Source organism: Hemicordylus capensis, chromosome 2 (genome assembly GCF_027244095.1).
Source record: "Hemicordylus capensis ecotype Gifberg chromosome 2, rHemCap1.1.pri, whole genome shotgun sequence".
Classification (NCBI taxonomy): domain Eukaryota; kingdom Metazoa; phylum Chordata; class Lepidosauria; order Squamata; family Cordylidae; genus Hemicordylus; species Hemicordylus capensis.
In genome coordinates, this window is record NC_069658.1 from 210,357,412 (window position 1) to 210,381,257 (window position 23,846).

Consider the following 23,846-nt stretch of genomic DNA (forward strand, 5'->3'; position numbering starts at 1 on the left):
TGTCTGAGGGTTGGTTTTTTTGTGCCATGCACGGCACCCTTAACTCTGCCCCCTTGCATCAGAGGTGTGTCGAGGGAAGTATCCAGAAGCAAGGCTCGTATGACTGAGCTCAGCAGCAGAGCTTCAGCTTGGGATGCAGAAGGTTCAAGGTCTTGCAGCATCTCCCAGTAAAAGGTAAAGTGTGCCATCAAGTCGGAACTGACTTGATGGCACACTTTACCTTTTACTGGGAGATGCTGCAAGACCTTGAACCTTCTGCATCCCAAGCTGAAGCTCTGCTGCTGAGCTCAGCCATACGAGCCTTGCCATACGACTCCTGGAGCCCACAGAGCCCTGGGGTTGTCTTTGGGAGAATACAGGAGGGGTTGACCATGGCCTCCTCCCGCGCAGTATGAGAGGCTGCCTTTCAACATCTTCCTGTATCACTGCTGCCCGATATAATAGCAGCGGGGACTCGAACTGGCAACCTTCTGCTTGTTAGTCAAGCCTTTCCCTGCTGCGCCACCTTAAGTGGCATGTGGCAATTACGTGTGCAGGGGGAAGCTCTTTGTTGGCACAATTCTCTGGGAGATGGCAGCCGCACATGCTGTGTGCCAAAGGCTGGCATATCAGGCGCACAGCACAGCACCTATGCTGAGCACCTTATGAGGGCAACGGGCAGATCCAGGATGGCGCCACACAGGTGCCTGTTACTTGCTGCGGGTTATGCAGAGGCCTTCGTGAGAAAAGACCCAGACGCCTCCCTGACAGGTTGGCATCATTAGCGCAGCTCCTCCCGAGAAGCTCTGGGCAAGTCAAGCAACCCAGGGAAGGAGCAGCCCTGGTGGGTGGGAGTGACGCTGAATGGGCTGAGAATGGGCTTGGAGCTGGCTGGAGAACGGAGACATAGGAACAAACATAGGAACAGAGGAAGCTGCCATATACTGAGTCAGACCATGGGTCTATCTAGCTCAGTATTGTCTTCCCAGACTGGCAGCAGCTTCTCCAAGGTTGCAGGCAGGAGTCTCTCTCAGCCCGATCTTGGAGATGCTGCCAGGGAGGGAACTGGGAACCTTCTGCTCTTCCCAGAGCGGCTTCATCCCCTGAGGGGAATATCTTGCAGTGCTCACACTTCTAGTCACCCATTCATATGCAAACCAGGGCAGACCCTGCTTAGCTATGGGGACAAGTCATGCTTGCTGCCACCAGACCAGCTCTCCTCTCCAAAGTCAATCATGGTTAATCAGCTCCCAGATGATTGAGCGCCATGGGCATTTTCTGAGCCTCAAAGCCTCTCCACTTGAACCAACTCCATGTTTCCTCCCCCACAAAACAGACCACAGTTGCCCTACAATTCAATTATCGGCTGTTTCAGAAGACAACCTACCTCTTGCTGTCAGCTAAGGGGACAAGTCATGCTTGCTACCACAAGACCAGCTCTCCTCGGGGCGGCTTGCCAGGTGGATGCAAGCACTGGATTGCACCGCCTCCTAGGACATGAGGATCCCCACTGGCGGTCTCTTCTTTTGCTTTGCTGGCGAGCTCAGCCTTGCATCCCTTCCTTCCAGGAGCAGCCCTTCCATGAGGCAAGGCAAGGCAGCTGTCCTCAGGCAGCAGATTCTTGAGAGGCGAGGCGCTTCTGCCTGTTGCCCCCAGAGCAGCTCTTTGGGACTGATCTGAGCCTGTGGCTCAGGAGGCTGCTGGTCTGACAACCTTCCCTCCTCCCTGCCCCCTTCTCCCTTTGCCCCATCAGGGTGTGGGGCAGGGCTGTGTGTCTCAGGCACTGCAGTCCATTGGACTGCCCCCGACTTGTTCTGAATTCCGCTGTAGCTTTGAGCATTCCTCAGATTAATGCCCAAATCAGAGCACGCCAGGTTTGCCCCAACAAAGTTTGCCCTGGTGTACTGCTCTTTCAGGTTGTGGCTAAAACACTGCAAAAAAGCACCCCATTGGCTTTGATGGCACCGAGTTCCTTTTCTGTGTGGTGTTTTGCTTCTCTCATGAGCATTCGAGATTTGCTTTTTAAAAATGCAAACATAAGCCGAGATGCTCAAGGAACTTTGTTTGATGCCCAATACACGTCGATAAAACACTGCGTAAAAGCAATGATTCCACCACAAATCCAATTGCACTGAGATGGCATTATTTGCAGTGTTCCCACAATGTGGATGTGCTGTTGGTAATGCAGAGGAAAAGGTATGCATGATGATCTAAAGGCTGTGAAAATGCGTTTGCATGCTGCACTCTGTACACAAGGATGCCAGGGCTATTGCCGCAAATTCTGGCAGCCATTTCCATAACTGAATTCCTCGCTGTGCGGAAAAGTCTTTGCTTTTGTCTCTCCTGATTTGCTCCTCAGTTTCACTGGCCGACCCCGTGTTGGGACGAAGCACTGAAAAAATGACGTGCCCTATTGTGTCGTCCCCCTCCCTGATTAGAAAGTTCATTTAAATGGAAATTGGGGGAGAAATTAAAGAAATGGGCTTTAAGAGAATGCAGTCTCAGGCAGATACTGTATCGGAGTATCGAATCAGCTGCCACAACGCATTTCCACCATGTTAAATCAATCATGGCAGCTTTGTCGTGGGTTCACGGAGGGGAAGCAGCAGCCAACGAAAGAATCAGGCAATGGGCTTAGGAACTGTTAAAAAACTTTATTAAAATGTCCAGCAGTACAGAAACTGCAAAGGGTGCGTTTTGACCCCTGCCTCCCCCTTTTCCGGAAACACCACAGGGGTGGGAGAGGGAACACACAGAGGAAAACTAGACACTGCGGTTATGTGGAAACAGCAGAAGTCGGAGAGGTGTCGACCTCATGCCCCATACTTGCCCTCGTGCGTACGCACACTCTCGCACAAACACACACGCATGGAACCCAACTTCAAGGGGGGGGCATGTTTTCTTCACAGAAAAACAGTTCTGTGTAGAGGGGAAGGAGTTAAATCAATGTGTACCTTTAAGAGTGTGGTCACCAGCTGTGCACAAGAGTAGTGAAAATGACCACCATTTGTTCACACGGGTAGTGAAGATGAGCAGGTATGAGCCAGCAGAGTAAGGTTTATCATGGGCCATACCACTATCACCTCTATATGTTTTAACATTCCAAAATAGAGTTCTGGTGCTGCGAGTGGGTTCTCCTTCCACCTCCCCACTCCATTCCTTTATTATTCCGGAAGTTTTCTGTGCCCTGCATCCCACTCCACTTGAACCCCAGTTTTCCTAGGTGGATTTCTACAATTACTTTTAGAATTGGAGCATATGCAATTGAGCAGAGAGATTTCAGTTTCTTCATGTCCCTGGCAGCTTCTCCCCATCTGTGGTGTTGATGTTCCAAAGTGCATTCATAAAACACTGCCAAAGAAAAAGGTCATTTGATGATCGCATCAAAAATATTTCTGTGTAGTGTTTTACCGATGTGCTCTGGAGTGTTAGTAAAACACCTCACAAAATAATTTGAACATGGCAGTATATCCAGTTGCATCACGGTGGCTTTTGTTGTTGTTGTTGTTGTTGGTGGTGGTGGTCCACCGAAGTGTGCAGTTGTCAGGGAAGAGCAAAGACACAAATGAATGGAAGAAATCAGACTCCAAAATCCAGAGAAGAATTTGGATGAGGAAATTTCAAATGGACCCTGAATTTCTGGACACTTCCCAGTCAGTGATCAAGGGAGCTATTCTTGATTTCTAAGAAGAGAGAGGGACTGCGCCGGGAAGGAAGCCCTGGATTAACTGGGGCCAAGCTGCTATTGCTCAGTTGTGAGTGTGGAATTGCACTCTGTCTATGCTCAGGAGGACTTTATCTGGTTGTTTTAAGAGCAGCAGTGGCGCCAAACGGTGAAAGGACAGGTGGGCGTACAAGACTGAGCTCACAAGTGCCCCCACCCCCAGCTTGCTCTCTGTTTGCACTATGGTGCAAATGCACTGCAAAGCCAGAACTTGTGCAATTTATAGCATGTGGCGCTTCCTGCGTGGGTTGCCCCACACCTTGCTGGCATCTACACAGAATTTCCCCCCCGTAGGAAACATGTACCACCCGAAGTGGTCCTAAATCCAAACATAGGAGTTGGGAAAACAGGTGTTGGGGGAACTAAACAGAGCTGGGATCAGTGCTGACTCTCCACGAAGTGGGGTGTTTAAAAAAAAAATCTTCATGAGGATCTAGGCAACCAGATAAAGGCAATTAATTACATGACCCAGGGTTTTGCTCGTGCTTTGGGGACACGGGAAGTGCTTCAGGAATGTGATTTTGCAGTTCTTGCAGAAACCCTGTTGAGGTGGGAAGGAGGTATTGTACCTATACTGCAGATGGGAAAGACTGAGGCATGGCATCTGCAGCTCACTTAAGGTCACCTGGGCGCTTTCCAGCTTAGCCTCTCAACAGTGGCAAAATGCTTCCGTTCCGGCAAATCACATTCAAAACGTAAATAGCAAAGTGCCCAGCAGGGGGAGCGATTAAATCTGAAACAAGGCATCGGAAATGTGAGCGGCACCCTGCTGCCAGCGTCGGGACTGCGGCGTCACAACACAGGAAGTGTGGAAGCACACTTCCGAGAGACGCCGTGACCCCCATTGCAGGGTCTAAGCTGGAAAGCACCCGGCTGAGTCTGTGGCGGAGGCGTGATCTGAGCTTGGGGGGGCGGGAGGGTGGGAAGGGTTGCCAAATCATGGAGGGTCGTAGGAATGGCTGGTCCTAACTCGCTGGGAGGGGAGGCACCAAAGGAAACACAGTGGCCTCTCCTTCCGGGAGCTCTGTTTGATTCCCTCCCTCCCATCCCACCTGGCCCCAACAGTAATGAGAGCTGTGCTGCCTGCAGGTGAGCCATTCACCAGGTAAAGCTGCACGGTGAGCTACATAGCTCTACCTGATGAATGGCCAGCCTGCAGGCAGCACAGGGTGGGTCCGAGAGGAGCAAGTGGAGGCAGCTGTGCCACCTTTGGCAAACCCCGCCCCCCATCCGCCCCGTTCATCAGGATGTGTCACTCCTGGTTGGTACCCTGGACCACTTAGCAACGCGAGATCTCTCCATGCTTAGATGGCAAAGAGGGGAGTGTGTTGCCTTGGGGTACATTTGTGCAGCTGTTAGAAGCACAGCAAACAGGATGAGCACCCCCTGCCCCCACCCCATCGCCCAAATCTCTTCTATTGAATAGATATCTCATGTGCTAGAAAGGGGGAAATGGTTTTCCAAAGATTGGTAGAGGACCAGGGAAAGAATGAAGATTCTGTTAGAACAGAGCTTTACAAAGTCAGCTCCTCAGCTGTTGCTGGACTACCATTCCCATCATCCCCTGCCATCGTGGCCAACAGCCCAGGATGATGGGAGTTGTAGTCCAACATCCACAGGCAGGCCAAAATTTGTGCAGCCCTTCCTTGGGAGAAACAGCGGGAAGGAAAAGCTCTGTACCCTGAAAAGTCAACCCCTGTAACCCACATAAATTACGCAAATGGTACTATTTGCATAATTTATTTTGCATAATGGATGCTGTATTGATTTTGCTGGTTTTGCATAATTTATTCTGGTTTGGCCGGTCATGGGAGCTAAGCTGGGTACTGAATTGCCATTTTCCTCCGCACGGGCCATGGGATAGCTTATTCAGCCCTCTGCAATTTCAGCTTGTACATTCAAGTGTATTTTTGAGGCGAAGAAGGCTAGCAACTTGGTGGGTTGGTGTTGGTTTTTTTTAAAGCTGAGATTCTCAGAGAGCTGGATTCTGCACCTGATTCCACACACACAACGGATCCTTGTGGCAATGTTGCCAACCGGCGCATACGCAGAGGAGCCATGCGCTTCAGCATACCTGCGCCATTCACATGAGTGGGCTCTGGGTCAGAGGCTAAGAAAAGAGATTTTATCAATGGGGGGAGCAGATGTGGGGCGGGGCGGGCAGGGAAGGCATCCACAATTCCTGTCACACACGCAAGCCTCTCGCATCCTGGGAGGGTCGGGAGGGGGGCAGCGGGGTCGGGGAGAGGGGACTTGTGCTTTCGTCAGGGCCCGTCGTTAAAAGTAGTTGCCATCCTCCTCCGTCCAGTCCAGCTTCGGGCGCTTCTGCCGTTTCCTCCGGTCCTTCCGGGGTTTGTGGCGGTGGTGCTGGTGGTGCTGGTGGTGGTGGCGGTGATGCCGCCGGGTTCTGTGCGACCGTCTGGCTACACAGAGGCAACGGAAGGAGGCAAGCGGCGTCAGCAGCCCAGTCCGGGGTCTTGGGACAACACCCCCCTCCCCACCCACCTCTCAAAAGACTGCGAAGAAGAGTTTCTCTCTCTTTACCTTCTTCCCATCCAGCAATTCATCCTCCTCCCTTCCTCCCGTCCCTCTAGCCATTTCCCACTCATTCCACTCGCCTCCTTTCTTATTCTATTTCCCCTTCTTTCCCCTTCCTTTCCTCTCTTTCTCCCAACAGTTTAAGGCAGGGCTGCTCCGCTTTGGCCCTCTTGCAGATGTTGGCCTACAATTCCCGCAACCTTTGTCTATGGGCCACTGTGGCTGGGGATTATGGGCGTTGTAGTTCCAAAACAGCTGGGTGGGGGGGCAAAGTTGAGCAGCCCTGGTTGAACGACATAAGAACAGCCTTGCTGCAGGATCGGGCCCAAGGAAGCCCATCTAGTCCAGCATCCTGTTTCGCACAGTGGCCCACCAGATGCCTCTGGGAAACCCACAGGCAGGAGTTGAAAGGGGCAGGCCCTCTCTCCTGCTGTTGCTCCCCTGCAACTGGTATTTGGAGGCATCTTGCTGGACTTATTTAGAAGCTGGCTTATAGCCCTCCGACTAGTAGCCGCTGAGAGAGCTGTCCTCCGTGAATTTATCTAAACCCCTCTTAAAGGGGTTTCCCAACCTTCCCTCCCTCCCTCCCTCTGGTCCAGTTCCCAACCTGCTGTCAGTGTGACCAAGACACAGGGGTGGGGGCCACCCAGATTATCAGTGGCCGAGGAGGGCAAGGATCAGGCAGCGCCCCCTACAGGGGCTACGCTGCAGCCTCCAAACTTTATCAATAGCCACCCCTTTCTCCAGGGAAGGGAGAGCCACAGAACCTCCCAACGAGAATTCTCAGCACCCAACTAGAAGCCCTTGCAGGTCCCGGCCAACTTTGTCCGACGTTCTGTTCAGCTCCCAAGATTCTTTGCAGGCAAAGTCCGGGCAGCTCAACCCCGGATGAAACGAGCCGGAGGTTGCAGAGTCCAGACTGCCTGGGGAAGGACTCCTTGGCAAACCCCCTCCAGGGACCACCCGGCTCACCCCACTGGGCTGCTGCAAACGAGCACCGGGTCTCGCATGGGGAGCTCACGTTTTGTGCAGAGGATTCGGGGCCTGTCCCACGTCCCGTTCACGTGGCACTTAATGGTGGGCAAGTGCCTCTGGATGAAGCCTTCCTCGCACTGGTAGCGGACGACGGAATGGACGCTGTACTTCTCTCTCTTCTTGCCAATGGGGGAGGCATTTTCCACCACGGGGGGAGGCCCACACAGCACTGCAGAGGAAGGTGTGGGGAGGGGGAAGGAAACATGAAACCTCCGTGACAATTACGGATGGATAGACTGATTAACCTAAGGGGAGCCCTGCTGGATCAGAAAAAAGGGACCATATAGCCCAGCTTCCTGTTTCCAACAGGGGACGGCCAGATACCTCCAGGAAGCTCAGTAGCAGTGTCTGAAGGTGATAGTCCTCCCCTTCTGACTGTCCCCTGGGCCGGCAACTGAAATTCAGAATTGCCTCTGGTAGTACCATAGGAAGCTGCCATATACTGAGTCAGACCCTTGGTCTATCTAGCTCAATATTGTCTTCACAGACTGGCAGTGGCTTCTCCAAGGTTTCAGGCAGGAGTCTCTCTCAGCCCTATCCTGGAGATGCTTCCAGGGAGGGAACTTGGGACCTTCTGCATGCAAGCATGCAGGTGCTCTTCCCAGAGTGGCCCCATCCCCTAAGAGCAAAATCTTACAATGTTCACACATGTGGTCTCCCATTCATTCATATGCAACCATGGTGGACCTTGCTTAGCAAAAGGGACAAGTCATGCTTGCTACCCACAAGACCAGCTCTCCTCCCATAGGAGAGCTGGTAGACTGCCTCTCACTCTGGAGGTTCTATTTAGACATCATAACTAATCACCACTGATAGACCACTCCTCCTTCACCTCCCCCATAAATTTGTCTCTGGGCAGCTCACAACACAACATTAAAACATCCAATAAAGACACATCATACCTATCAAATCACAACACACACAAACACACCCCAGAACCCCACACGAAAATCCCACCAATACAAAATAATTTAAAACTTGGGTTTTAAAAAATCCATTTTTAAAAGTCTGAATGAACAGAAAGGTCTTCATCTGGTGTCTAAAGGAACAAAGTGATGGTGCCAGGCGAACCTCACTGGGGAGGTCCAAGCCAGCAGCCACAGCCACATCTTGGGGCAGTGAGTCCCATAAACTAATCCTACACTGCGTGTGAAACCCTCTCTTTGATCTCTCCTAAATCTACTGCCCATCCATTTCATTGGACAACCCCGTGAGTTCTAGCATGATCTACTAGACTGTGATAATGCCATGGATGTCTACGAAACTCCAAAGAGTCTGAGAAGCAGAAACTGATACATCCCTGCCCCGAGAAACTCCCAGTTTTCATTTCAGCCACGGGGAGGGACAAAAGAGGAAAGAGGATTCCCTGTGCATAAACCAGCTTGAGTTGGATAGATCTACACGGACTCCTCTTTTGCTTGCTTAAGTGGTGATGCTTATTGCATACTAAGGCAGACAGTGACAACCTTATAAATCTCATCTGAGCCAGGCAGTTGGTCAATGGATGGAGCTGTACTAAGGCATGTGAGGAGGGGGGAAAAGAATTTGCATATTTAATTAACATCTTTTATTGGGAGCAATCCATCATTAGCCCCTCGCCTGCGGGAATAGGAAGCCCTGCTTTTAAGGCTTGCCGCAAACAGCAGGAGGTTTAATGGAACTTTCTAGATAAAGAAGGGTGGGGTTAATAGTTTTAATGGCTGGGTTTGGATCCAATTAAAGCTGAGGAAATGGATGAGGATACGGGCTGTGCATGATTTAGGAGGGCCGAAAAGCAAGAAAACTAGCCTGCCCGACGCTGGGCAGGAGAGTTGAGCCAAATGCCCAATTATGCAAACATCTCAGCTTTAATTTGTTGTCAATAACACTTTAGTGAAAGATTTCTGGTCTTCTAAACCTGTCTCAGTTTTAACTTACTGCCTTGGTGAGCAAAGCAATCCTCCCCCAAACTTGACCTTAAAATAGGCTGTCTTGTATGTTTTGTCCTTTCATGAACAGCAGGTTCAAGGGTGTCCCCTGAGGATGTGACAGTTGAAACCAAACCTCCAGTGCATGAAGAGTCAGCGTGTGAGAAATCAGACAAAGCCCCTTTAAAACTCAGAAGCCTCTTCAGAAAGAGGTCGGGGTCAACCACCCTAACTATCCAGCAATCTACATAAGGCTGCAGTGGTCTCCAGACCTTTGCTGGAGCACCATCATACCTGCTCTGGGGTTACACGCCAGTTCAGGCTCTGCAGCTTAGAGCTGTTTGTGGTGCTGACCTCAGAGCCGTGCCAAGGTGTTGTTGCCTGGTTCTCACCCTCCCCTGGAGTTGTCCAAGGTCTGAAGATCTCTCAGGAATCTCGCCTCCACCCTGCCTCAATGGAAACCTTGACTCGGCAAACCCGCTGCAAACAAGGTACTCATAGGACCATAGGACGCTGCCTTATATCTGAGTCAGACCAGTGGTTCAGCTAGCTCAGTCTTGTCTACAATGACTAGCATCAGTGATCCCAGGTTCCAGGAAGAAGCATCTTTAGCCCTATCTGAGAGGAGAGCTGGTCTTATGGTACCAAGCACGACTTGTTCCCTTAGCTAAGCAAGGTCCACCTTGGTTGCAAATGAATGGGAGACTTGATGTGTGAGCTCTGTAAGACATTCCCCTCAGGGGATGGAGCCACTCTGGGAAGAGCAGAAGGTTCCACGTTCCCTCCCTGTCAGCATCTCCAAGAGAGGGCTGAGAGAGACTCCTGCCTGCGACCTTGGAGGAAAAGCCGCTGCCAGTCTGTGTAGACAGTACTGAGCTAGATGGACCAATGCTCTGACTCAGTATATGGCAGCTTCCTATGTCCCTATGCTGTCAGGGACTGAACCTGAGAGCTTCTGCCTGCAAGCATGGCTCCATCTCCTAATGGGAATGTTATATTTGCTCAAATAGAAGGCGACTCTGAATTTAAGATGATGCCTTAAAATATAGATTTTTTAAAAGGTTATGCCTGTATTTACCCCAATGTCAAAGTGTAATCACTCATCCAAATGCAAGCCAAGGGTGGACACTGCTTAGCAAAGGGGACAATTCACGCTCTCTTTCACAAGACCATCTCTTCCTCTTTTCTTCTACTAACTGGACACCGTCAGAAATAGGATCCTGGACTAGATGGACCTTAGGTCTAATCTCGCAGGGCTGCTGTTATGCTATTAATCAGTCCAGGCAAACTAGCTTCACAGCCTTCTGCCACCAGCCAGTTGGGTGCAAGCGATATCCCCAAGGTGGCTGCAAGCAAAAAGCAGCTATGAGCTATCACTGATGAAGCTTTGATTTGTCAGGGTAGCCATGGTTAGCAGCAGTAGACCTAGATGCTCCTAGAAGCCAGGAAGCAGGCAGGGAGGAATAGACAACTTGGGAGAAGCATGAATTGTTCCTGGTTGATGTGTTGCACAGAGACACCATGCAAGAGACAGTTTATAAGCTCTGGTGGAAACCTATTGGCCTATGGCATCATCTGATGCCTGTAGACCTGGTAGATGCAATACCACCTCTGGCCACCTGCCCTGGCGGCACTGTAGAGCATCATATAGTAATACATCAGCTTTCTCTTCAGCCCTGAAGTGTAATCCTACATGTATTTACTCAAAAGTAACTCCCACAGTGTGCAATGGGGCTTACTTCTGAGTAACTGTATTTAGGGTTATAGCACAAGGAAAAATCGCTGTCAGATATCCCACTGTACACAGGGTGTGTATTTCTTTTTCTTTTTTACCTGTGTCCTTCTTGCAGACGTAAGGCAGGTTGTAGTTGCAAGGAACGTCATTCCATTTCCCAGTCTCGTGCGAAACCAGAACCACGCAATCCTCGCCGCCCGCAAAGAAATTATCAGGCTGGTTTTCTCGCCAGTTCTCGTATTGCTAGCAGAGGGGGGCGGAAGCAGAATTAAACTGGGCCCTGGGACAGTAGTTTGGTTCATTCTCTGCACCTCTGCTTAGCTATTAATTCCTCTCAAAGGTTTCTGCAGGCTAAGACAGGCCAAACGCTCTAGAAAAGCAATCCTGCTGCAATGCGATGCACAATTCGAATCAAGATTCTTTCTATGAAACCTAAACAAGAGTCGGATTCCTAACACTTGGAAACAAAACCAAGTAATCCGACATTCTGCAAAGAAGCAAGGGAGAAATTGGGAAGAAGGGGATTTGGGACACATTGCAACACAAGATCCATTTAACTAGAGATGCTATTAATCAAACCTGGGACCATCTGCGTATAATTTGAGCCACCCTGATATATGAGAACTGTTTCCCTTCTGAAGCACTCACCAGGCCGGTGTTGTCTGTCCACTGGAAATCCTGCTCCACGATACGGTCATTGAGTCCGATCCACGTGTTCTCGTGCCCAAAGCCTGCCCAAGAAGCACCAGTTGAGTTTACGCCCCAAAGTATGTGTAGCCAAAAGGATCCCATCTTCTTTCTGTCTGCCCCGCCACCACTCACCGGCCATGGTTGTGTCTCTTCCTAGACTGTAAGATCCTTGGGGCAGAATGGTTGCGAGGAGACCGCAAGTACACTCCCCTGAGCTCTTCAGGGGAAGCGAGGGATAGACATGTCATTTATCCTAACAAGGAGACCCGGGTTCAAATCCCTCATGAGGTGACCACGGGCCATTCGTTCTCTCTTGCCCTAAGCGACCTCACAGGGTTGTTGTGAGGATAAACGGGGCGGGGGACCATTACACTGCCCTTAGCTGCTTGTAGGAAGGGTGGGATATAATTGAAACAAATCTAGTTGTCAGTCAGTGCTTTAAGTTTTCGGTGAGCACACTTCCCCTTTGCCCCGGACTACCAACTTACCGCTGATGAAACTGTGCTCCTCCCAGGAGTGGATGCTGGTCAGGTGACCTGACCGCCGGCGGCAGTCCCGCTCTGCGTCCTCCCAGGAGCGCCGGTGTGCAAAATAGCGGTAGCAGTGCCCTTGGAACTTGTGCCAGTTGTGGTCGCAGCCCTCTGTGTCTAGCGGGAGAGAGAAGCAGAGGGTGGCCCCGTCAGACAGAGAGGGAGGCAGCCAAGCCACTCGCTGCTCACCTATGGCGAGTTGAAAAGGTGGCGGGCCCGGGTGAACCGCCTCATGGCAACCAGCCCGGCCGCAATCGGTGAAGGCCCCCCGGGGTTTGCATCTTGAGTGTAAGAGTTTTGTATTGGTTGCTCCGTTTTTTAAACAGTGGATTTGGCAAATGGGGTTTGCCCCCACCGCAATTTGGATCCATCAGAGGAGGTCGGGTTGCTCGGCTGGTGGCGACTCAAAACCGGGGCCTTTCCCAGGGTTGCCCCAGGACTTTGGAACGCACTTCCTAACAGAAGGGGAGCCTTCCTTCCTCTGGATGTGTTACAGGAAAGTCTGAAGACATACCTGTTTAATTTGTTATTATTATTTTACGTATTTATTCGATTTCTGTACCAAAATAGCTCAGGGCGGTTTACACAGAGAAATAATAATAAATAAATAAGATGGCTCCCTGTCCCCAAAGGGCTCACAATCTAAAAAGAAACATAGACACCAGCAACAGTCACTGGAGGGGTACTGTGCTGGGGGTGGAGAGCGCCAGTTACTCTCCCTCCTGCTAAATAAAAGAGAATCACCATGTTAAAAGGTGCCTCTTTGCCAAGTCTGGCTCTTGATTTATAGTTTTAAGTTTTGCATCTGTGTTTCAAATGGTTTTAACTGCGTCAATGTTTTCATTGTTGTGTTTTAAGACTGTAAGCCACCCAGAGAAACATAGGAAGCTGCCATATACTGAGCCAGATCAGAACACAGGAAGCTGCCATATACTGAGCCAGACAGACAATTGGTCTATCTAGCTTAGTATTGTCTACACAGACTGGCAGCAGCTTCTCCAAGGTTGCAGGCAGGAATCTCTCCCAGCCCTATCTTGGAGATGCTGCCAGGGAGGGAACTTGGAACCTTCTGCTCTTCCCAGAGCAGCTCCATCACCTAAGGGGAATATCTTACAGTGCTCACACTTCAAGTCTCCCATTCAGATGCAACCTGCTTAGCTAAGGGAAGAAGCCATGCTTGCTACAACCAGTCGAGATTGTTTTGGCAAGGGAAATTTCGTACTTTGAAAATGATGGTGTGCCCTCCTCCTGTTTCACACAGAGATCTGCATATAGGGCGGTATAGAAATATGGCAGACAAAAAATAAAAATAAAATGGTGACGGCCGATGGTGCGAAATACGAGAAAGTCAGGTGGCATCCGTATGCATTGATGAGCATAGCGCCGTAGGGCCAGAGAGCATATCAAGCGTCGGCCATGTGTAACCCAAGTCCCCACACTTATTGGCGTCAGATGGCACTGAGAGGAATTTTCGAGCAAGGCTTTGCTACCACACTGCTCTTGAGGGAAGGGACCGTCACCCAATCCACCCTGTAAGTTGTCCTCCCACTTTCTCCCAACAGGGGCATAACTATCGTTGGGCAAGCGGAGACATTTGTCTCGGGGCCCGCTGCCTTGAGGCCCCCCCCAGAGGCGTCACATGATCCCCATCTATCTAGCTAAGCAGCATAAATCCTCTTACCGCGAGTGTTTCAAGTGTGTTCTAGGCATTAAAAGTAGCACAAATATATAGTATTCAATGTATATCACTATATATATTGTGAAGTGTGCGTGTATGTATTCAGTGAAAATGTATTTCCAGGCAGCGTGCTTATTTTGAAATATCAGGCTTAAATCCTTGTATTAGTTGGTTCTGCTGTTATTTACACCTTGTAACTAGTTGGGATAGTTAGCAGAGACATCGGGCCAGGAGAAGGAGAGGAAAGCAGTGAGGAGGTGGCAATTAAAAATCTCGTCTCTGGGCCCACTCCAACCTTGCTACGCTCCTGCTCCCGGGTCAAGCTTGCTGGAGTCGATAGTGTGGAACAAACCCAATGGGGGTTCGCTGACCCGTCTTTAGATCCCAGCAGAGATGCTTGAACCACCTGGATCTCTGAGGAAAGGAAACCTTGTGGGAGCTGTAGCTTTTCCCCTTGGAAGGGTGGTTAATTCCCCCCCCCACCCCATCCTGTAAATCTCTCACAGTGCACAGAAATACACCCTGAAATAATAAGCGGTAGGAAATGGGGGTGGCGCAGTCCACCACCATCCCAAGTGGCGAAGCTGTCCTTCCCACATTTGCCTGTTTGCAAGGGCTTTGTTCTGCTTAACAGGGCGCAGCAGGGAAGGACCCACATCTGCCCCCTTTTCAGTGGGAGGGGCCAGGTTTATCAGCCTCCAGAGCAGAGCCAAGGGAGAGCTGAGCCTCCAGGGACCGGATTGGATTAACAGGATGCGTTCACTTTGGCAACCAAGACGGTGGCTTCTGGCACCGAAGGGATCTCCCAGGGAGAGGGACAGAAGAGGAAGGAAGAGGAGAAGGAGGAGGAGGGAGGAGGAAGTGGTTTGTATGTCTGACTCCAGGGTGGAGCTGTTGGATGTGGAATATACTTATGTTTGTACAACTGAGATCAACTCAGACTCGTTTTCAATCCTTGACCGAAATATTCTTTCTGCATCCCTCCCTCCTTTAACTGCTGCGTCATGGGGTTTTGCAGGGGGGAGATCAACTGGACCCTTCCCCTCCCCAAGTCTTTCTGCCGTCCCTTATCTCTGTACAAGGGAAGAGCAACTTCCACTCCCAGTGAAGGCAGGGCAACTGCTCTGGAGGGAGTAGAAAGGAAACTTCCACTCCAGACGGGTAACCACCAGAGACAGACCTCCCCTCTTCCATGAATTTTTCTGAATCCCTGCTTCAAGCTATCTAAATCGTCACCGCCACTGGTGGCAGGGAGTTCCACAAGCTAACCGCCTGAAGATCTTTTCTTTCATTTGTCCCGAATCTTCCACCAGTCCATCCATCTCATTGTACGACCCTAGGTTCTCATGCTGCAAGAGAGGGAGAGAACCCTTCCCTCCCTCCCTCTCGTTCTCCTTCCTCTGCAACATACCTGGCTTTTGTCAGTGTCTCTTCTCAGGTTTTCCTCGACTGACGCCTTTCATCTCAGCTAAAAGCTCCAAGTGTTTTAGCCCAGAGAAAACCAGAACCAAAAGATCACAAGGGCCTGAAATCCAGGCCATGCGCCTCTCTGGCTTTTTTCTGTCTCTTTCCTCTTTTTCAACCTGCACAGGCATCTCAGGACCAGGAAGCGGCACTGTTTTATTCTAGGCTGGGCCTGGCTCTAACCAAGGGTCCCTTCTCACCTCGGTCACACAAGCTCCCACCGTAGCTGGGAAGGCAGAGGCAGACGAAGGAGTTGATCTCGTCGATGCAGGTGCCTCCGTTCTGGCACGGGCTTGACAAACAGTCGTCGATATCTGTCGGAAGGAAAAGACCGGACGTTTGTGGTGAGTGGCAAAGTCTCAAACTTAGCAAAACCACATGACCAGTCAGAAGATATCAAGCCGTCTCCTGTGGAGTCAGACCCTGGTCCCTCTAGCTCAGTGTGGTCTGCTCTGTCTGGCAGCAACTCTCCAAGGTTTCAGCAGGAACCTTTTCCAGACACACCTGGAAATGCCAGGGATTGAACCTGGGACCTTCTGCATGCAAAGCAGATGCTCTTCCACTGAGCTACGGATGCTCCTGACGCGGTTGCCACCTACTGAGCCTGACCTGTGATCCTTTTGGCCCAGTATTGCCTACTCTGACTGGCAGCAGCTCTCTAGCTTTTCAGGCAAGAACACAGAACTTTCGGCTGTAGATATTTGCTCCTGAACACACACAAAACTACCTGGCACCAAGTCCGCCCTGCTGCCTGAGACCATACACTTAATCACAGTATTTTAGTGGCAGAAGGGACCTGGAGGTCTTCTAGTGTACACCCCACCCCACCCCGGCTCATTGCTGGAATCTGCGGCAGCATCTCTGACAAACAGCTGCCCAGCCTCTGCTTGCAGCCTCGGCGCCCGCTCACCTATTTCACAGTTCTCCCCTGTGAATCCCCACGGACAGCTGCAGCTGGAGAGGTTGCCGTTGGACTGACACGTCCCACCGTGCAAACAGGGATCGTTATCACAAGGGTCAGTTTCGGCTGAAAGACACAAATGTGAAAAGAAGCTGTGAGTGGCAATGCAGAGACGTGCCTCAGGAGAGGCAGTCTCCCTTACTCACAGGAGGGCATGCCTCTTCTGAGATGATGTCGTTCTCCCTTCTCGTAAAGGAGGCCATGCCTCTCTTAAGAGGAGGCAACCTGCTTCCTCTTTCACACAGGGGGATGAGATGCCTCTTTTACTAGAGAAATGTTTGGTTGTTTTGAATAATCTGGTCTGATTTTGCCAGTCATAGGAAGAGTGGGAATCCCAAAGCCCTCTTCCTACACTAACCAGACCTCCTGTGTAGGAGAGACAGTCTCCCTTCTCTTACCCAGAGGAGGGCATGCCTCATCTGAGATGATGCAGTCCCCCCTTCTCATAGAGGACGGAATGCCTCTCTTCAAAGGAGGCAACATGCCTCCTCTTTCACATGGGGGGATGCCTCTTACTGCAGAAATGCTTGGTTCTTTTGGACAATCTGTTCTCATGTTGCCAGTCATCGGAAGAGCGAGGATCCCAAAGCCCTCTTCCTACCCTCGCCAGAAACTTTCCCTCTTTCTCTCACACCACACCCCCACCCTGGGGAAAAACCAGCGGTTTGGGGGTGAAAGAGGGATCCCCCCCCCGCTCCCTCCTGGGTAATTAGCAGCGACTCTCTTTCCCTAACAGTCTCTGGGGAAACAAGCCGCAGTTTTCCGCCTGGCAGCAGCGAGGTAAATGAGCGTGTGCAGTGCCCGGAGTGGAGGCGTCATTATCGCCTCTCTGAAGTGGGGGTCGCCTGTTTAAAGTGCTTTTATCTTCCAAGGAGCACTCAACAGCTGGAGTGTGGCCTGGCTTGGGAACAATCAATGCCCCCTTTCAGCACAAGAAAGAGCCATTAAAAACAAACAACACGGCAAGACGAAGAGCATCTCCTCCCGATGAAGCCGCCTTATGCCGAATCGGGCCCATCTAGGGCAGGGTTTGCTGGGAGCAGTCCTGGGCAGAGAGAGGTCAGGCTGTCCACCGTCCTTTTAATGGGGCGGGCGGGGGGCTTGAGCCTGGGTCTTTCTGGGTGAAAGGCAGGTGCTTCCATGCTGAGCCATGACTATTTCCAATGATGCTGCCACCCTGAGTCAGACCCTTGGTCTATCCCCGGAGTGTCTACACTGACTGCCAGCAGCTGTGTGCTCAGCTCTCTTGAACCTGGGACCATCTCCATGCAAGCTCTGCACCCCATCACAGATGTTTTGGTGAACATAGGAGGTGGCCTTATGCATAGCGAGAGCTTTGGTCTATCCAACCCAGCACCCCTCTGCTCTGACAGCCGACAGCTGCCTAGGGCCCTTGCGAGATCTGCCACCCGAGATCCCATCAGCGGGAGTTGCTGGGATGCGGAAGTGCAAAACGCAGAGACGAAGCCATCCGAGAATCTGTGGGCAACACCTGAAATGGTCTTGCCATCCCCTGCAGCGCACGGACTTGCTCGTCCAGATTTGCCTTTGCCTTCCTCTCAGGGAAACAAAAATAAAATAAAGGGTGAAAAATAAGCCGCCGGGGACCTCTCTTCTTCCCCCTACCAGCCTGGAAGCGCTTTGCAGGGAAGTCACGTTCAGAGAAAGTGCACCCCAGATCCCTATTAACGTGATCTCGGAGTTGCAGGCGTCTCGCGGGGACCTATTAGAGAGCAAGCAGGGACTCCCAGCCCATAAGCTCAGCGCCTGCACTTAACCGCTCCCCTCGCGCTCCAGTTTTTCCAAAACCTGGCTTGAAAGGGAATTCCGGCTGAAATTCCCTCTTCCACACAGCTCTTAAAGGAACAGGCAGAGTGGTGGTGGCAGCTGGCGAGGGGTGGGGGGGGGGCACCTTTGGATCCACCCAGGAAGCAGAGATGCCTCTGAAAATGGCCTTCTTCAATTTTCCCTGGATTTTGCAGTACTTAGGAACCTAGGAAGCTGCCATATACTGAGTCAGACCATTGGTCTATCTAGCTCAGTGTTGTCTTCACAGACTGGCAGCAGCTTCTCCAAGGCTGCAAGCAGGAATCTCTCCCGGCTGTATCTTGGAGTTACTGCCAGGGAGGGAACTTGGAACCTAGGTGCTCTTCCCAGAGTGGCTCCATCCCCGGAGGTGAAGATCTCACAGTGCTCAGACTTCTAGTCTCCCATTCATCTGCAACCAGGGTGGACCCTGCTTAGCTAAGGGGACAAGTCATGCTTGCAACCACAAGACCTCAAGACCATGAGCTGGTCTTGTTTCCAAAGTAGAACTGAGGAACTGGGAATCTCCGGGCATCGGCAAATCCACTTGAGTCCCCAGCCCTCTGGCAGGCAGGACACCCACCAGCCCCCTCCCCAGAGGGCTCCTTTCTACTGCCATTTCTGAGCAGTTAAGAAGCAGCAGGAATCCTTTCTGAGTAGCAGCAGAGGGCTCCCCTGACCATTTCCAGAGGGGTCTGGTGGCATCCACAAATAACCGCTGGCTAGTGAGCTAAGTCTACATGTGTATATCCCTGGGAATTTCCAATTCCTTCATTCTTCAGTTTTCCAAATGTTTTAGAAAGCAAAGGGTCACGGCGCAAGCATTTTTGTAGTAGAGGTATCCCTTCCCTGCTTAACTGGACAAAGAGGCATCTTTTAAACATGGTGATTCTCTTTATTAGCAGGGGGAGAGTAACTGGCCCTCCAGTGACTGTTGCTGGCGTCTATCTTATGTTTATTATTAGATTGTGAGCCCTTTGCAGACAGGGATCCATCTTATTTATTTATTATTTCTCTATATAAACTGCTTTGGGAACTTTTGTTGAAAAGCTGTATGCAAATATTTCTTGTTGTTCTTGTTGTTCCCTTGTGGGAGAGAGAAAGGGGAGTGTCTCATCTTAGAGGAGGCATTCCATCTAATGAGTGAGAGATGAGGAAGAGGCATTCACTCTGGCATGAGAAAGAAGGGAGAATGCCTCTTCTCCAAGGACACCTATTGCGAATCAACACTTGCTTTTTCTCTTGTGTGAATGCATACAGATTTAATCAGCTCATGAATTAAGGCACAAAAATTCATCACTGTTTCATTTGAATCGGGGACAACCCCATGAACAGATATTCCTACATCTACTACATGACCAGAAAAGCATAAGGAAAGACAAGACCTTAAAACGCAATATAATCACAAAACACATTCCAGAGAATGATAGAAGGTCATAAACGCAGCCCTAGAGATCAACACATTACCATTTTTTGTGATGCGGAAAATGCAGTGTCAGGGCACGCTCCACTACTAATGCAACAGTGTCATTACTCCAGAGCTGGATCCCCCCACCACAAGAAATGAGGCAGAAGATTGAGGGGATTCAGGAAATGAGACGGGGTGGGGAGTCCCCAGAGCCTGGGCAATTGCAATCTGCTGGAATCCCCTGCAGAATGGGATCCAAGAAAGCAGGACCCACAACCCAGGGATATGGCCCTCTGACTCGGAAGACTCCATTGAGGCGGAAGCCCCCAAGGGTCACCAGAGTCAGCACCTACAAAATTAGGCAAGACCCTTCAAGCTGCAGAAGCCTTCTTCTGGGAACAGGTGGAGACAAGCCCCCATACCTAGCTAGCAACTGATAAAGGTCTGCAGACCCTTGCTGGAACAACGTTTCCCCTCCTTTGAAGTGACTTTCCAGCTCAGTCTCTACGCATTGGAGCTGTCCCTGGTCCTGACCTCCTGCTCGACTCTCCTTCTCCCTCAGAGCTGTTTGAAGTCTATATTTCACCTGGGAGGACTCTGGTCTCCAGCCAGACCCCTACCTCAGTAGCACGCTGACGAGAGTGCTATGAAGAGAAGAGAGCTGGTCTTGAGGTAGCAAGCATGACTTGTCCCCTTAGCTAAGCAGGGCATACCCTGGTTGCATTTGAATGGGAGACTAGAGGTGTGAGCACTGTAAGATATTCCCCTTTGGGGATGGGGCCACTCTGGGAAGAGCATCTAGGTCCCAAGTTCCCTCCCTGGCAGCATCTCCAAGATCGGGCTGAGAGTGACTCCTGCCTGCAACCTTGGAGATGCCGCTGCCAGTCTGTGAAGACAATACTGAGCTAGATGGACTCGGTATATGGCAGCTTCCTATGTTCCTATGGCGAACGACCCCACCTGGGGCAAGCTAAGCAGAACAAAGTCTCCGGTGGATGCAACCGTTTCCTAGCGGAAGAGAGTATTTTGGCCACTCTCTCTTTCCCGAGCCCTGCAGTCCTAAGGGAGAACAATACCAGACATCGAATCCCTTCTCCTGCACAGCTGCTGAAGGCATGGGAGAGCCCTACCCTCCTCCTTTGCACCTGGAGCCCCGGCAGCAGCAACACGTTCTTCTCCCATCCACTTGTGCCTGTTGGAGGAGTCAGGCGCTGCTGAATATTAACAATGTTGGTTTTATTGCTTCTACCCTTAAAAAAAAGAAATTCTCTGTTTGCTTGCCCATTTCTTCACCAGACACTTGAAAGGCTTCGGGAGCAAAGCCTGTGTTGCCGGGAGCATCGTGGCTGTTTATTACAACGAGCAACAGCAGATGATAAATATTGAATGGGATGCTTCCCTGAACGGCACGGAGAGCTTTGGGGAGAGAGATCCAAGCCGGCTCCTGGGTTGCTGTTGCATTTGGGGGTGAAGCAGAACCCAGGAAGGGGGTGAGAAAGTGAATATTTGCGACATGGCAGCTCCTCTTGCGTAGAGGAGGATCCAGAGACTGGGGCTGCAAAGATCTCTCTCTGGTTTAGGACCCTAGAGAGCTGCTGCCGGTCAGAGTAGACAAGAGTGAGTTAGAAGGACCAAGGGTTTGACTCAAAAAAAAAAAAGGCAGCCTGGTATGTTCATGTGACACCAGGAGTCCCAGTCCTCTGTGACATGGATCTGGGGACACAGAAACATAGGAAGCTGCCTCCTACTGAGTCCGACCCTTGGTCCATCTAGCTCAGTACTGTCTGCATTGACTGGCAGCAGCTTTACAAGGTTTCAGGTAGGAGTCTTTCCCAGCCCTACCAGGAGATGCTGCCAGGGAGTGAACCGGGGACCTTTTACATGCAAAGCAGGGGTTCATAAGAACATAAGATCACCCCTGCTGGATCAGGCCAAGGTCATCTAGTCCAGCGTCCTGTTTCACACAGTGGCCCACCAGGTGCCCCTGGGAAGCCCACAGGCAGGAGTTGAAAGGGGCATGCCCTCTGTTACTCCCCGCAACTGGTACTCAGAGGCATCCTGCCTTGGAGGCTGGAGGTGGCCTCTCCTCCATGAAGTTATCCAAACCCCTCTTCAAGCCATCCAGGTTGTTGGCTGTCAGCACATCTTGTGGCAGAGAATTCCACTAGTGGATTACGCTTTGTGTGAAAAAATACTTCCGTTTGCTGGTCCTAGATTTCCCGGCAATCAATTTCATGAGATGACCCCTGGGTCTGGTGTGATGTGAGAGGGAGAAGAATTTCTCTCTGTCCACTTTCTCCACACCATGCATGATTTTATAGACCTCTCTCATGTCTCCCTGTATTCTCCTCTTTTCTAAACTGAAGAGCCCCAGATTTTGTAGCCTTGCCTCATAAGGGAGGTGCTCCAGGCTCCTGATCATCTTGGTTGCCCTCTTCTGCACCTTCTCCAGTTCTACAATATCCTTCTTAAGATAAGGTGACCAGAACTGTATGCAGTACTCCAAGTGTGGCCACACCATAGATTTGAATAAGAGCATTATGATATTAGCATTTTTATTTTCAGTCCTCTTCCTAATGCTCCCTGGCATGGAATTTGTCTTTTTCACAGCTGCTGCACATTTGACTCAACACTTTCAACAACATAGGAACATCGGAAGCTGCCGTATACTGAGTCAGACCACAGGTCCATCGAGCTCAGTATTGTCTTCACAGACTGGCAGCGGCTTCTCCAAGGTTGCAGGCAGGAATCTCTCTCAGCCCTATCTTGGAGATGCTGCCAGGGAGGGAACTTGGAACCTTCTGCTCTTCCCACAGCGGCTTCATCCCCTAAGAAGGGGAATCTCTTCCAGTGCTCACACTTCTAGTCTCCCATTCATATGCAACCAGGGTGGACCCTGCTTAGCTAAGGGGACAAATCATGCTTGCTACCACAAGACCAGCTCTCCTCTCCTAACACTTACCACGGAGGTACTTTCTCCTTCCCTTTAACAGTATGCAGGGATTGGAGATCAAGGAGAAATTGGAGGGCAGTCCAGCAGTTCTGGTCACCATACTTCAAAAAGGGCATTAAAAAACTGGAAAAGGTGCTCAAGAACTCTGGAATCCTCTCCCGGTGCTTATTTACTCCTTGATCTCCATCGCAGTTTTTAGAAAGCATGTGAAATCATGGCTTTTTACCCAGGCTTTTATATGATCATCTCTGCTGCTGCATCTTTGTATTTTGTATGGTTATCTTATGCTTGTATTTTAAATATTTTTAGTCAGATCTATCTTTTTATATTTTAGCTTAATATTTTAATTGTTTAATTTTAATAGTCTTGTTTTAATTTTTGTGTGAACCACCTTGGAATTGTTTTAATGAAAGGTGGCATACAAATTTAACAATAAATAAAATAAATAAAATAAAGAACGCAGCCAAGATGAACAGGAGCTTGAAGCACCTTTCTTACGAGGCAAGGTTACAACAAGGTGTCACAATACATCTGCCACAAGATGTGTTGACAGCCAACAACCTGGATGGCTTTAAGAGGGGCTTGGGTAACTTCATGGAGGCGAACTGGTCTATCAGCGGCTACTAGTCAGAGAGCTATAAGCCACCTCCAGCCTCAAAGGCAGGATGCCTCTGAGTACCAGTGGCAGGGGAGTCACAGCAGGAGAGAGGGAAGGCCCCTTTCAACTCCTGCCTGTGGCTTCCAGCGGCATCTGGTGGGCCACTGTGTGAAACAGGAGGCTGGACTAGATGGGCCTCCTTGGGCCTGATCCAGCAGGGCTACTCTTATGTTCTTAACACCTGGGTTTTTTTAGTTTAGAAAGATAACTGAGGGGAGACATGATAGAGGTCTATCAAATCATGCATGGTGTGGAGAAAGTGGAGAGAGAGAAATGTTTATCCCTCTCTCACAACACTAGAACCAGGGGTCATCCCATGAAACTGAAGCACAAAAGGAAATACTTTTTCACACAACACATAATTAACCTATGGAATTCTCTGCCACAAGATGTGGTGACAGCCACCAGCTTGGATGGCTTTAAGAGGGGCTTGGACAGATTCACAGAGCGCAGGGCTATCAATGGCTATTAGTCTGGGGGCTATAGGCCACCTCCAGCCACAGAGGCAACATGCCTCTAAATGACAGTTGCAGGGGAGCAGCCGCAGGAGAGAGGGAGACTGGGATGCTGAAGTCAAGATCGGGGCTGGTCTAGCTTGAGTACTGCATGGCTTGGGGTTGGTTACCTGTATAACAACAGGAGAAAGGGCATGCCTCTCTCAGCTCTTGTCTGTGGGGTTCCAATTAAAACAATTGTTTTAATTGTTTTTGAATTGTTGTTGTTATTATTTTTTACATTTATATCCTGCTCTTCCTCCAAGGAGCCCGGAGCGGTGTACTA

General features: G+C 50.5%; 1 protein-coding gene across 2 annotated transcripts in view; it reads right to left on the bottom strand.

Moving 5' to 3' along the window:
- Window positions 1–2,618: 2,618 nt before the first annotated feature.
- Window positions 2,619–23,846, bottom strand: part of NCAN (neurocan) — an 80,799-nt gene continuing 59,571 nt past the window's right edge. The window contains exons 9-15 of one of the 2 annotated variants that reach the window (XM_053296082.1): window positions 16,191–16,307; window positions 15,481–15,594; window positions 12,097–12,255; window positions 11,567–11,649; window positions 11,017–11,161; window positions 7,263–7,445; window positions 2,619–6,122 (exon numbers count right to left, since the gene is read on the bottom strand). In XM_053296082.1, coding sequence (XP_053152057.1) covers window positions 5,968–6,122; window positions 7,263–7,445; window positions 11,017–11,161; window positions 11,567–11,649; window positions 12,097–12,255; window positions 15,481–15,594; window positions 16,191–16,307 — 956 coding nt within the window. In that variant the 3' untranslated portion in view covers window positions 2,619–5,967. Of the gene's footprint in view, window positions 6,127–7,262; window positions 7,446–11,016; window positions 11,162–11,566; window positions 11,650–12,096; window positions 12,256–15,480; window positions 15,595–16,190; window positions 16,308–23,846 lie in introns of both variants that reach the window. The other variant, XM_053296083.1, reaches the window with a different exon arrangement.